Source organism: Palaemon carinicauda, chromosome 38 (genome assembly GCF_036898095.1).
Source record: "Palaemon carinicauda isolate YSFRI2023 chromosome 38, ASM3689809v2, whole genome shotgun sequence".
NCBI lineage: Eukaryota > Metazoa > Arthropoda > Malacostraca > Decapoda > Palaemonidae > Palaemon > Palaemon carinicauda.
Window position 1 is genome coordinate 7440175 of NC_090762.1, and position 14748 is coordinate 7454922.

A 14748-nucleotide genomic window follows, 5' to 3' on the forward strand; every position below is an offset into this window, starting at 1 on the left:
GGGCGTATTGTGATTCAATCTGTTACATCGCATGAATAACACAAAGTTCCCACGAATATCTTTGCAACATCTACTGTACATGGCTACTTTTCTTTTGCTTTATTCTCAATCACCATTAGCTGTTTTATAGCTTTAATTTACAATCCACTTCCTCTCCATTTCACTATTTACTGCAGCACTTGAAATATGAAATACTAGTTATCCTCATCTCTGCTGTTAACACAGGGTCATCAGCATACAATAGCTCCCAGGGGCCTTCTTTGCTAGCTCCATGAGCATTCCTGGTATCCTCTGCACTCGCAGTCCTTATCTACCGTACATTTGTGTCCCAGTACTGGGTCGTAGACCTGTATCGTTTTACGACAAATATATACTACAATACCGTTTCTTTTTAGTGGTACTCACTTGAAAATCTACTCCAAAATCAAACCATTGTTCTCTAGTCTTTGGGTAGTGTCATAGCCTCTGTACCATGGTCTTCCACAGTCTTGGGCTAGAGTTCTTTTGTTTGAGGGTACACTCGGGCACACTGTTCTATCTGGTTTCTCTTCCTCTTGTTTTGTTAAAGTTTTTATTGTTTATATAGGAAATACTTATTTCAATGTTGCTGTTGTTCTTAAAATATTTCATTTTCCATGTTTCCTTTCCTCACTGGGCTATTTTCCCTGTTGGGCCCCTGGGCTTATAGCATCCTGCTTTTCCAACTAGGGTTGTAGCTTAGCATTTAATGATAATAATAATTCCGTTGTTGATTTTTCTCTTAGGAGCTAACCTGCCATTTATTGATTTTACCCAACTTACTTAACATTTTAATAACAAGCTCAAACAATTTCATTTGTTCATGCTTTTTCAAAGTGTCGTTCATAACCGTTTCCTTTGCATATAATTTTTATCCTAATTATTTTCACTCTTTTACTTTAATAATTTCCTTCATCGAGCTTTCAAAACAACTGGTCAGTCCATTAGTATTTCATAAAGTTGCTGCTAATGAATAACAATAAATAAAAAGGCTGGGCTTATTCTGGGACCAAAGGGGAAGACCAGTGTAATGAGCATGCTGTGTTAATGGACAAAGTTCTGCTTGCCGAAATGTTACAAAATACGTAACACTTAGCGACTTTTTCAGTGGCTCTTCTTGGGAAAACATTTTTTATTCCTGATGGTCAAGGGGCTTTTGCATTGTTACTCGTGTGTAAATTTTAACTGACCTTTTCAGATGTTGCATACCTATCTAATCCTCATGTTATATATAGCTTTTATTTGCTTTTATTTTCTTCAAGTTAATTGAGAAGTCTTGGTGTGCATCACCCGTATTTCTCTTTGTAAATTAAGTCCAAAATATCTATAAAAAGTCCCTTTAAATACACAACAGACAAATTTATTGTCAAACCGATATCTCCTTTCTTTTTTTCAGGATGAAGGCATCCAGAACTTCGGCCTCAGGGCGAGAGGTTATGTTGACATCCAAGATGCTAGAAACTCCAGAAATTGCGCATCTTCGTATGTATCGGTGGCTGATGAAGATGTCCTTGACGACGAGCTTGGATCTTTGGAGAAGTAAGAGCCGAAAATTTTATTTTTTTTTTTCAGTATTTGTTTTGGCAGAAATGCTGCAGTCATATGACTTGGTTCTTTTTTTCGTTTGGCACAACACCTGAGGTTCATTTTTCAACGCTATCATTTTTTTCCGTTTGGCACAACACCCGAGGTTCATTTTTCAACGCTATTAATTTTTTTTTGTCCGTTTGGCACAACACCTGAGGTTCATTTTTCAACGCTATTATAAGTTATATTAAGGTTATGTACAAGAATGGTTTATCAATACACTATATATTTTTTCGTACATGCACCCTCAAACACCTATGTACACACACACACACACACACACACACACACACACACACACGCATATATATATATATATATATATATATATATATATATATATATATATATATATATATATATATATATATATATATATATGTTTATAGCTCAATTTTTAACAACAACAACAACAACAACAATAATAATAATAATAATAATAATAATAATAATAATAATAATAATAATAATAATAATAATAATAATAATAATAATAATAAAGTCAATGAACAAACAATTGTTCATTCTTAGCTATTCTATCACACTATCAGGCCACCAAATTAATATAGTTTCATGCAAAAGCTGAAAGCACTACTCTCCCCCACCCCTTTCAAATACACAATTGTCTCCCCAAACTGAAAGTGACCGCAAGTTAAAAAAAAATGGAATTTCACAGAGGCAAAGTCGACTAAGAACCACTCACACTGTGGATACAAAATATGCATTACAAACACTGATCAGTGATTACAGATAAGGAAGAATAGGCATGAATGAAAAAAAAAGCGTGATAAAGAACGGTTATATATTATACTACAGTCTTAAGAATGATTGATGAATGTGAAATAATTGGATGATATGTTACTCCTATCAAAATCTTCAAGCATAAAGCTACTGTAATTACAAAATAACGAATATATTAGTTACCCAAATAACTCTTCGGAGTGAAGACAGAAAACTTGGGAGCCGAGAAAGGCGGGGATTTTTTACCGTAAACTATTATAAAATATGCAGCTAAGAGAGAATACGGTATATTGTGATTATAATTGGAATACTGCATGCTAATTTTAAGACGCCATATAAAACAAGAAAACAGGAACAATTGGCTTTAAATACTTTCACGTAATAACGCATTAGTATTCAATAATGAAGGTGTATTTTTTCCTAGTTTTTTACTTCAAAACTCAAATACAATTAATTAAAAGACCAGGCGATGAGAGCAATTTACACGTAAATGATAGATGAAGTAACTAGCTTGATATGAGGTGGAAAAAATGGGGTACTGTGATTATAAAGATACATAAAGGAAGCATGAATTTGAAAAAAAAGACCGGCAATGTTTGTAAATTAATTATCATAATTCTCGTTACTGAAAGGCAGTTTAACACTACAAATAAGCTTAAACACTTAGTTCTGAGACTGACATTTTGTTTATCAATCCAAATATGATTGTCTGCTAGCTTGCCTAACGCATTATAGTTCTTCAACCATTCAATAATTGGAAGTAGTTGTGTAATTTTAAGGCCTTCCAAGTTTTTATCCATAACAATGCATATCTATGAGACCGATACTCATAAACAATGACATTGAGGGTCCATTAGAAATCTCTGAGCACAACAAACAAATGGTAGTCCATCGTTAGGCAAAAAGACCGATACTTATTTTAGCACATTTATCTAACCTACTTCCCTGAAACCTGGTTTGTGCTACGTGTATGTAAAATTGTGAACTGAATACATTCTAACAATAACACTATATATCTATTTTTTCAAGGTATTGTGGGAACATCACATTTGATTTTCACACAACTGAAGATATCCTGGTTATAGAGCTGACAGTTGGAAGGAACGGAGCAACTGGGAGCGGGTTCCAAATGTTGGTTGAGCCTCATTTCCTGTGCGGTGGCCAAATTACCATAAATGATTTTGTCACGACGCCTGATTTCCCACAACCTTATCCAAGGGACATCAACTGCTTCTGGGTGGTGAAAGTACGGTCAATTACTCTTTCCTAGTTTCTTGAGCAATCTATATCTCTTCTAATATATTACAACTTGGGTTAATTGACAGTAAAGAAGCATTCAGTATACTCTTTATTGTTTTTCAATCAGATTTTCCTTTTAAGTCTCAAGTGAAATAACTTCTCCACATGCTTCCATCTTTCTGTATGCACTTTTCGTCAGCGTTCCCATCTGGTCTTGGCCTTCATTTTTTAAAATTATATGAATGGGATTTTATAATGTTCTTTGTTTTCCTACTGTTGTTTGCACAACTTCTCTGATTAAATATCCCTCATGCACAATTATCACAAGTTCAAAACATGGCTATTCTCTGGTCTGAAGTCACTCTATCGCTCCTCAACTTAACTATTTTCATTAATCTTTCAACCACATTCTAGCCACGAATCTTCAACTCAACTGCTACAGCTTTTTACAATCTCCCCTTACATTGTTTGTGTTCATATCTTTGCTGTAGAAATTAGTAGACCTTGCATATATAAAACAAATATTTTTTTCTATTTTTCTCACTGCTAAGAATATTTTTCTTATTTACTGGTAGTGTTGCAATTAATATCATACAGGCAGTTGCTATGCAACTAGTTTTCTTACTGAATTCGTAAAACCAGGAATCTCATGCCTTCCTTTACACCGTAAGAAAATACATTTCTTTGCCTGCTTCCCTGTTTGCCTATTTTTTAATATTGGGCATCTCCAATGCCATCATCTGTTACATTCAATGCATAGTTCTAGTCCATCACACCTTTCACATATTTAATAGGCGGTCTTCTTCCTGGTTGCACTTCCATTAATTATATACTTTGTTTTCCTTACTATTACTTTGAGTACTTTCTAATCAATCCTTGCAACTTTAAAATATCTAACAGCTCTTCCCCTCATTCTCTTGTTAACAATTGATTTTCTGTATGTAGCAACTGATATGGGCTTTTCGTTTTTCACTCCTTTGAAGCTTCCTGAATTACTATGTTAAACAATACAGGACTAATGGTTGGTCCCTCATGGCTACCAGCGTTTATCTCAAATTGTTGTTATGCAACCAACTGCCTACACACAGCACCTTCTGTTAAGGTACAGTCACTCATATAAGTTTATGGATGTCCGGGTGTTTGAGAGAGATTTATACTCCACACCTTTCTGGACGACAGGTGTTTGGGAGCGCGAGACCGGTCAAATGTTCAATTACTATACTGTACAGTTGACCGTTTTCGCACTCCCAGACACCTGTCGTCCAGAAAGGGGTGAAATGGAAATCTCTCTTAAACACCCGGACATCCATCAACTTATATGAGTGACTGTACACCAGCATCACTAGCTATACCTATTTTCAAAGTATGGTATACGTTAACAATGACCATCATCTTGTTGGTCTAGGTTGCCTACTTTGTCAATTACCATTGCAAGGTTAATGAATATGATGTAAAGTATAATTTCATACGCGTATGGTACTATTTCTGTAATTGTCTCCCCACATAGGCTAGCCTGTTTTCATTGATTATTTCTCTTGTATTTCCGCAGCAAACTTATTCCATCTTATTTCTCTTTAATTTCCATATTGTACTTTATTCCTTTGCCTTTTTCACATTATTATTCATTATTATTACCATATTCTTTTTCCTATTCTTCGATTGTCACCACTTCCTTAGCTAGGATTTAAAATTCTGATTTATTCATCACCGATTAGTTTTTCAGCTGGTTTTGACAAATAACTTATTCCAGGTGGTTTTATTTTTTCTAATTCGCCTTTTCTATGGTCTTAACCTTTTCAGATATCGTTTCTTTATTAAGCTTTCTGACATTACGACTTCTTCCAGCTCATTCTTATTCTCTTATTACATCAAAAAACACTTCTTAAATAATTCCATTATTCATTTCTTTATGCAAAATTTCTCCTGTTCCTTCTATCATGCACTTTATCCCCCTCAGATACTTTCCATCTTCCGCCAGTTACTTTTCAATCCTCAGTATTTTTTCTTTCCCGTTTGCTATGTTAATACTCAGATTTAATTCCTCAGTAAGATTCTGTTTCCTCGCACCAGCTGCTTTGCCTTCTTTCTCTTCTAATTGTGTACTGTAGCTTACATCTCTATTTTCTTGTTTGAATGTTCTGTGCCAGAGGTTGGATGCTACCTTATTCTCTTCAACTTCCATTTGACATCTGGACTCAACCACCACTATATCTCTTTTTCTCTACATCTTTTAACAATGGTGTTGCATATTTCCGCGTGGGTTCTTTTATTGGTTATCCATCAGTCTATAGGTTACTGAAACTTTTTTTGCTTTATTTTCTCAATTTCCGAGTTTTTGTTTTCCAAACCATTTCATCGCCATCTTTATGTTCATAGCTATCAAATAAGCTCACAACAATCTATTTGCTATTTATTAAAATGAAATGAAGTTATACTTTGCAAAGTAAAATCTATGAGATGAGTTAGAGAGAGCTTTCAACAAATTATTCAGCATGTGGCCTCACATTAGCAATGATCTTGCATAAAATTGAGATATGATTAACTTTATATTATAATCTTGATTATGATAAGAAATAATGCAAATTTTAGAGATGACTAAGTAAATTATTGTCAGACTGTGTGATATCCTACTTAAATATCATCATGCACATGTATTACTGTATCAGTAGTAAAGAGGTTTTGTAGCAATGTCACTACCATACAGTCTTGAAAATATTGTAACTTAAATGTATTAGGTCACTAAAGTTAATATTTTATCGCTTTCAGGGCCCTGAAGACCAGGAAATAGTTATAAAATGCCATGAGTTTGACCTAGAAAAACCAAAGAAGTCCCGTTGCACGGACAGTCTTCAAATAATAGGAGGACCCGTAAACGAAATTTACTGCGGTAATTCACTTCAAAACAAACGCATCAGGTAAGTGAACGAACAAATGTAAATTAATCAAATATTCAGTTGTTAGAATCAAAAAGTGTGTGTGTGTGTGTGTGTGTGTGTGTGTGTGAGTGTGTGTGTGTGTGTGTGTCCCTTTCTGAGTGGGGATACCTTAACGTGGTGAAAGGATTAGTGTATTGCCATGATCAGCAAAGCTATACTAGTCGGGTCTACCCATACTAAGTTGGTTTGCTATGAGCGTTCAGATTAAAATCTCCCTCCCTCACCAATCTACAGCTGGCCAGCATGATGATGAAAACTGGTCAAACCCTCGACATGCATAAGGTCATGTCTGAGGCTTTTGCACTGCAGCGGACTAGAAATGGCTGCATTCGTTGTTTTTGTTTTATATATATATATATATATATATATATATATATATATATATATATATATATATATATATATATATATATAACAACAAATGCTGCCATTTCAGCTGAATTGTGGATCATATAAATAATATATATATATATATATATATATATATATATATATATATATATATATATATATATATATATATATATATATATATATATATATATATATATATATATACTGTATATATAGATATATATATATAGATAGATATATATATATATATATATATATATATATATATACTGTATATATATATATATATATATATATATATATATATATATATATATATATATATATATAGATAGATAGATAGATATATAGATATATATGTGTGTGTGTTCAAAATTAAGCTGAATTGTAGAACCACCCATTGTGCAATAAAACTAACACAGCATTAAACAGTACATCTACACTAAAGACTCATAAACAAGACATCGGACCGCTCAACATACACTGGACATTCAATACCATTTTTAAGGCACTAATGCTCTTTCTGGACACCAAGGCTATGCCCTTCCAAATAGTCTTTCACATAGTTTATTCAATCACTTCGAGTCTTCTCTTTTCATCTACCTCCTAGCTTTTTACTAGACCTGGTGCCATCATTTCATTCCATGTGACCGAACCGCATTAAAATACTCTGATGTCAATTTTTTCACCTTTTTCTTTTATTCTTCACAATGTTTTCCCTACAATTTACTCTTACATTACATATAGTAAACAGACAGTTCATATCAACAGCTTCAATCTTTTCTCTTCTAGTCGCATTCAACATCAGTAATTCATTTTCATAAAGGAGAGGTAGTTCAATTATCCCTTATGTTTCCACAATGCAACTATAGTCAATTTTTTTTTTAGCGAGGCAGATTTGCACCGACTCGCATCGGTGCCCTTTTAGCTCGGAAAAGTTTCCTGTTCGCTGACTGGTTGGACAAGATAATTCTAACCAATCAGCAATCAGGAAACTTTCCCGAGCTAAAGGGGAACCGCTGCGAGTCGGTGCAAATGCGCCTCATTAAAATAAGTTGACTATAGTTCTCTTACTAATCTTTTGCCTAAATCCTATAACCTTTCTTGATTCTCCTCTTCTGTAACTTCCCTCTTCTCTCATCTTACCATTATCCATAATACTTACTCCAAGATACTTATATAAATCAACCACTTAATTCTTCCAGTTTCCATATAATTCATAATGATATATTCCTCATTTCCATTGACACACACTATCCTTTTCTTGTTAACATTTACTCTAACCTTTTCTTCTCATTGACATTTTCAAACAATTAGATCCTGCAATTTCTCTCCAGTCTCCCAAATTAACAGGACAATCTGCTAACATAAACCATTTCACATCCCATTCACAACTCATTTTATTACTTTATTTATGTTCCCATTTACTCTAACTTTTTCCTCTTGTATTCCATTTTAAACAATCTTAAGAAAGGAGCAATTTTTCTTCACATTCCTCAGTTGGAACATCATTATTTTAAAACATTAATTATTCCACGACCGATGCACAACTCATATCTACTGTTCTGACTCAGTGCATACCTTCACCCATAAAAATGTTGAGCAGTCATGGAGGCCCAACATATATTCATCCCAGACCGCCTTTCATGCCAGACCAGTCGCATTCCAGCTAACACACTTCCCTTCCATTATAAAAAAAAAAACTTTTAATTGCCCTCAACAACCTATCCTCTATATACATTCTCAATCACTTCGCATTGCCCTCTCTGTTGACTCTATCATGAGTTTTTAAGTCCATCTATGCTACATAAAACAATTTTCTTCAACTTTAAAACTTCTCACATTCTGTTTCATACTTATCATTGATTTCCACACCATCATAATTGCCTAATCCCACAATGTTCTTCCCTTATCAGCTCTTTTGCCACCTACATGATTCTCTTAATCAAAACGTACCACACACATAACAATATATCAGGAAATGTTATACCTTCCATAACTCTTGCAGTTGCCTTTATCACGTTTTCTTTTATAAAATGGAACAATATTTCACTCACAGGGCCTTTCCCTACGCCAAACATACATTAAAGTCAATCACTCAATCACCTCATCTCCAGAAAACTGCATCTTACTTGTAATCCAGTCAAGTCTTGGTCTCGTTTTTTCATCATCTTAATTGCCTTTTACAACTTCAACGGTCACATCCAGACTTCCCCAGCCTTTCAATAACCTTTTCAGGTCTTGTTTCACTCAACATTCAACGAACCTGGAAAATACTCACACTACCGACTTAAGACAAACCTCTTAAGAAACAAGAAACTAGCATTGGCTAGAAATGTGCAAGATACTGACACTTACAAAGAAAGAAAGTCAAAGTCTGAAAGGATTGTTAGAGGAAGCTTTAATTCCAAAAGTAAATTCTAGTTCAAACATTTCAGTCACTGTTCAACATTAAGCAGTTATTATTGGGACATAAACCCAAACCAGTCACTTTTGGATCAGACAAAGACCATCCCTGTACTAATACATTGCAGGATATGGAACTAGAGAGATAGGAAATGGGTATAAGCTCTATTACAGAGGGTTGCGAGAGGGAAGAAATGGAGTGGGGGTCATAATAGAAAATAACTGGAAGGAAAAAGTAGTAGAAGTAAAGAGAATAAATTATTTTTTTAAACTTTCAAATTACAATAGGGGTTCAGATACTAAATATAATTACAGCATATGCCCCTCAGATGGGTTGCCAAGAAAAAAAAAATTGTCCAGACAAGAGTTTGAGGCAGCTATTAAAACAGTGAAAGAGGATGAGAAGCTAATCATAAGAGCAGACATGAAAGGCAGAGTAGGGAAGAGAAGGGAAGGATATGAGGAGGTACGTACATGGAGACCTTAGGTTTGGAATTAGAAATGGGGAGTATATATTATGATGACTGAGTTTTGAACTGACATGTATGAAGACCAGGTTTAGAAGTTGGATAAGTACCTGATAGCCTATGAAAGTGGAGGAGTGGAAAGACAAATAGATTACATCCTGGTTAGAGGAACTGACAAAAACAATGTGATGAACTTTAAAGTGAGTGTGATGAACTGGAAAGTGATTTTGCGGGAAGCATATGTTAAACAACATAGACTGTATTGATGGATTTTAAAATGAGAGGTAAAAAAACTTAGAAGAGAAAGAGGAAATCTAGAATTAAGGTTTGTGATCCTAAAGGAGAAAAGGATGCAATTTAGGAATATTGTGAGAGAGAGAGAGAGAGAGAGAGAGAGAGAGAGAGAGAGAGAGAGAGAGAGAGAGAGAGAGAGAGAGAGAGAGAGAGAGAGAGAGTTTAATGGGTTAAACAGAGAGTGAACAGGGTAACAATGGGAATATCTGGGTAGGTATCAAAGAAATATGTGTAGGGGAAACGTATGAATTAGTGGGATCAACCAGAGGACATGGTGTGTCAAAAGGAGGAAACTGGTGTTGGAACAGAGGTGCAAGAGTCAGTTAAAAGAAAATCAAAGACATTTAAGGACTGGAAATTAAGGCATTCAACATGGTGCGAGGAATGATACAGAGAAGAAGAAAAGGATTCTAGAAGGAAAGTAGGTAGAGCTATTGGAAGAGGAGTAGAGCAATTGAGCGAAAGGCTAAGAACAGGGGAAGGAGGAAAGGCTATCTATAAGATTTCAAACTTGAGGAAAAGGCAAAGACAGGATTTGGGGTAACTGGGAGTTATCAAGGATAGAGATGCAAATATAATGTACAGGAATAAAGACATCAAGAGGAGACGGAGACAATATTTTGAAACACTATTGAATACAAAAAAATGGGGAGGTGCAGCTGGGAGAAGCACAAAGGGTGGAGGAGCCAGTGATGGAGATATGGAATACAGAAGTGAGGCGGGCATAGAAAACAATGAAAAATAGTAAAGCAAAGTTTCAAATTGAAATAGTCATGATTCTCGCTACAGAGGGGAAGAATGTATGTTGAATTTATTAAGAGAAATATGGGAAGAGGATATAATGACAAACGACTTGCTTTCTTGCTTGCTTTAGATTGCCCGGAGCTTTTCTCCGGATAGTTTTTAATAGGGTACTAGATGAGAGATTGGGAGATACTGTAAAGATTACTTAACAGCCGTAGGGATTCATGAGGGAGAGAGGGACTGAGGATGCCATCTTTATAGTAAGGAAGCTATGGGAAAAGAGGCTAGAGGGAAACCAGAAGCTCTTCTGTGCCTTTGTAGGTCTAGAGAAGGTTAATGATAGAATGACAAGAGAAGTGATGACTTGGTACTTGATGAAAAGGAAAGTCCCGAAGAAGTTGGTTAAAATGGTATAGATGATGTACAAAAGAACAAGGACAAAAGTAATAACAGTTGTTGGGGAAACAGAAACCTTTGAAGTAAGTGTTAGATTACACCTGGGGTCAGCATTAAGCCGTTTTTATTTGGGGTAGTCATCTATGTGTTCAGTAAAGAGATCAGAAATGAAGATTCATCGGAATTGCTATATGGAGATGATTTGGTGATTACTGCGGAAAATGAGGAAGGCTACAGAGAAGGGTTGCACAGTGGCAAGAGACTTTGGAGAGGGGTGGCTTGAGAGTAAATGTGGATAAGACTGAAGCTATGCCGAACAGTAAGGAAGATCGGGACAGAATAGTCATATATAAACGTAGAGGCTCGGTATAAAACAGGTGGAACCATTTAGATACTTCGGATCTACTACAAGGCCGGAGGGAGGATGTGAATCTGAAGTTAAAAATATGATAAAAGTAGTCTAGAGGATGAGGAGGAAGGTAGCAGGTGTGGTATGTGATGAGAAAATGCTAATCAAACCAAAATTTAAGATCTATAGCATAGTAATGCAACCAGTGTTACTGTATGGATTGGAAATGTGGGCTATAAAACGAAAAGAAGAAGCAAAGCTTAAGAGAAAAGATATGAGAATGCTGAGGTGGATTATGGGAATATAATTGCTTAAAAGATTGGAAAATTATGAAATAAAAAAAATGATAGGCATAATAAAGTTTAGAGAAGTGATAAAGAATGTCACGACTGAGACATTGTGGAGGCATTTATTGAGGTGGGGAGAGAGTGAGAAGGGCTTGGAAGGAACCTATTAGGGGAAGAAGATCGAGAGGGATATTATAACAGAAAATAATTTTAAGTACAACTGCATGACTAAAAGGAAGAAGTTAGAATTCTAGAATAAAAAATACTCAATTAATTTTTCAGGAAAAATATGAATAAGACCATACATAAGTAAAATATTTTGTGGAAAGAAACAAATGCAGTTACAAAGTTTGATTACACAATGGGTTTTAACATACATTAAACCTTGTGCAGTGTACTGTAATTGTCAATAATGGTTCTTGAGAATATCCCATCAATATCCAAGCAGTTTTGCTTTCTGCTATTTACTTTCATTTTACTTTGGTCTCTTCCCATCTAGCTTTTTTTAACCATCTTGATTTAATTTTCCCTTTCAGGGATAAGACCTTTATGCAATATGTATGAGTTTAAAAACATAAATCATTGACCTACGTAAACCATTTTAAATCATACGGCACCTTTTGACTACCATAAATTGTCTATGCTAGAGTACTTGTGAACTAAACTTTTTTCTACCTCTAAATTAATTTTTTTTAATTGGCCCTGTGTTTTTAGTCTTTATGTATATTTACTGACAAAGATATTATTTTCATTTCCATGAATCATGAGAATGTCTTAGTATTCCCTTTTCTTTTTCTTGCAGGATTCCTAGCAACACCGCATTTTTAGACTTCAGAACAAATGACGTTGTGAACGTACACACTGGAATGAACTGCAGTATAAAGTTTGTACAAAAGACCAAAGATCTTCTCTTGGCAAAATTTTTCAAGTAGATAACCTACCAGACAACTTACTTCTAACTCCAATCTTTGTCTTCCTTTTTCTTTATTGCCCTTCTTCCAATAACCCCAGAGATCCAATTGGTATAAAAGCTATCATCATTAAATTCTGTAATACTAATGGGCTGAGAATTATATGAGATGCAGATTGAAATTTTCATCATAAAAAATATTTTCAAGTTTACAACTAAAATTGATCAAGAAATTTGTAGTGCATTCAGCAAACTATTAAATACTAATAAATGCTAATTCTGTATATTTCATTATGTTTCTGTACCTTGGAAATGATAAAATATTTTTATTGAGAAAATCAATTAAGGCACAACCACAATAAAATACAATTCTGTAGTCATAAGAGCCACAAGTAATATCTTTCAAAAGGAAATGCACTTAATACAAAAAATCTTATAATCTACAAATGTACTGGTGTGAAAATTATTTTGGGTATACTGAACAGTATATGTTCTTGGATAAAGATGTTATCTGACTAAAAGTTTAACACTTTTTGAAAAAAAGAGAGAATTTATCCTTTACAGTTTTTAATGCAAAAGTTAAAAACAGTAACTATGAGATCGATATGTTATACCCAATGAGTTACGCTTGTTAGTCAAAAAGCTTTAAAAAGAAAATAATCACAAAAAAGGTTGAATATTCAATGTCTTTACTGCCAAATTCTTATACCATTTTGTTAATCAAATACTACCCAGAGTTAATTTAAAATTGTTACCTTCCTACTGAATTAGCACAACTAAACGGCAGGGCATTTTCTAGACTGCCCTAGACTGGAAATACATGCAGGCTTCAAGTGATGTAATTACTTCATCAATGCAATTATGAACTTTGCTGACTAGTACTCCACAGAAAGTACAGATTATAGAGAGTATCCTTGTGTTCCAACACTGGACATACAAAATAATAATCTATTCTTTTACCTACGATGACTAATATTAAAAATGACAATCGAAGAACACCCGAGTTATATGACAGTAACTTAACTTGAAAGTATTAATATTATTATTTTTATCAAAAGGGAGGAGATTAACCAGACTAATGAAAAATATTAAGACATATCAATATTTTCACTCATGTCTAATAAACAGATAACTTGAAAAAATACTGTATGAATACTATACCACCCTACTGAACTTGGAAATATAAGTTGGCATCAGCTATAAGTCTCTAATTGAATCCTTAAAAAAGTAGGAATGCATAGAAAGAAAATCTCCAAGGTAAACACAATATAGCCTTTTTATCTCAAATAAGGAAATCTGATAGAAAAAATGAAAATGTGGGTCATCTGTTATTTTCATAATCAATTAGATTCCCTCTAAATGTCACAGAGATAAAAAATTTGCATAATAATCTGAGTGGGTTTTAGTAAAATGTATATATATATATATATATATATATATATATATATATATATATATATATACATATATATATATATATATATATATATATATATATATATATATATATATATAAAGTATATACATTATATATATATATATATATATATATATATATATATATATATACTGTATATATATATATATAATATATATATATATATATCTATATAAAGTATATACACACACACACACACACATATATATATATATATATATATATATATATATATATATATATATATATATATATATATATAAGTGTGTGTGTGTGTGTGTGTGTGTGTGTGTGGAAACGAGAGAGACTAGAGGGCACATGGAATTGGAGAGAGGGAAGACATTTACAATAGTAATGGGGCTGAGAAAAGACAGCAAAGAAATACAGTTAAAAGAAAATATTTTATAAAATATGAAAATTGATAAACTATCACTAAAAAGTAGATACTGGAATGATGGGGCCAGTATTTTGATAATTTTCTTGAACTAAGAGAAGAAACATGAACTGCAGGATTATAGCATAATAGAGAGAATTATATCATTGTATATTATTACTTGCTAAGCTACAACCCTAGTTGAAAAA

General features: G+C 33.7%; 1 protein-coding gene across 1 annotated transcript in view; it reads left to right on the top strand.

Annotated features, from left to right (window-relative positions):
- LOC137630082 (dorsal-ventral patterning protein tolloid-like) overlaps positions 1-13924 on the top strand; it is a 21059-nt gene extending 7135 nt beyond the window's left edge. Inside the window, exons 4-7 of the mRNA XM_068361564.1 lie at positions 1415-1557; positions 3376-3592; positions 6352-6500; positions 12621-13924. Coding sequence (XP_068217665.1) covers positions 1415-1557; positions 3376-3592; positions 6352-6500; positions 12621-12750 — 639 coding nt within the window. The 3' untranslated portion in view covers positions 12751-13924. The remainder of the gene's footprint in view (positions 1-1414; positions 1558-3375; positions 3593-6351; positions 6501-12620) is intronic.
- The last annotated feature ends 824 nt before the right edge of the window (positions 13925-14748 follow it).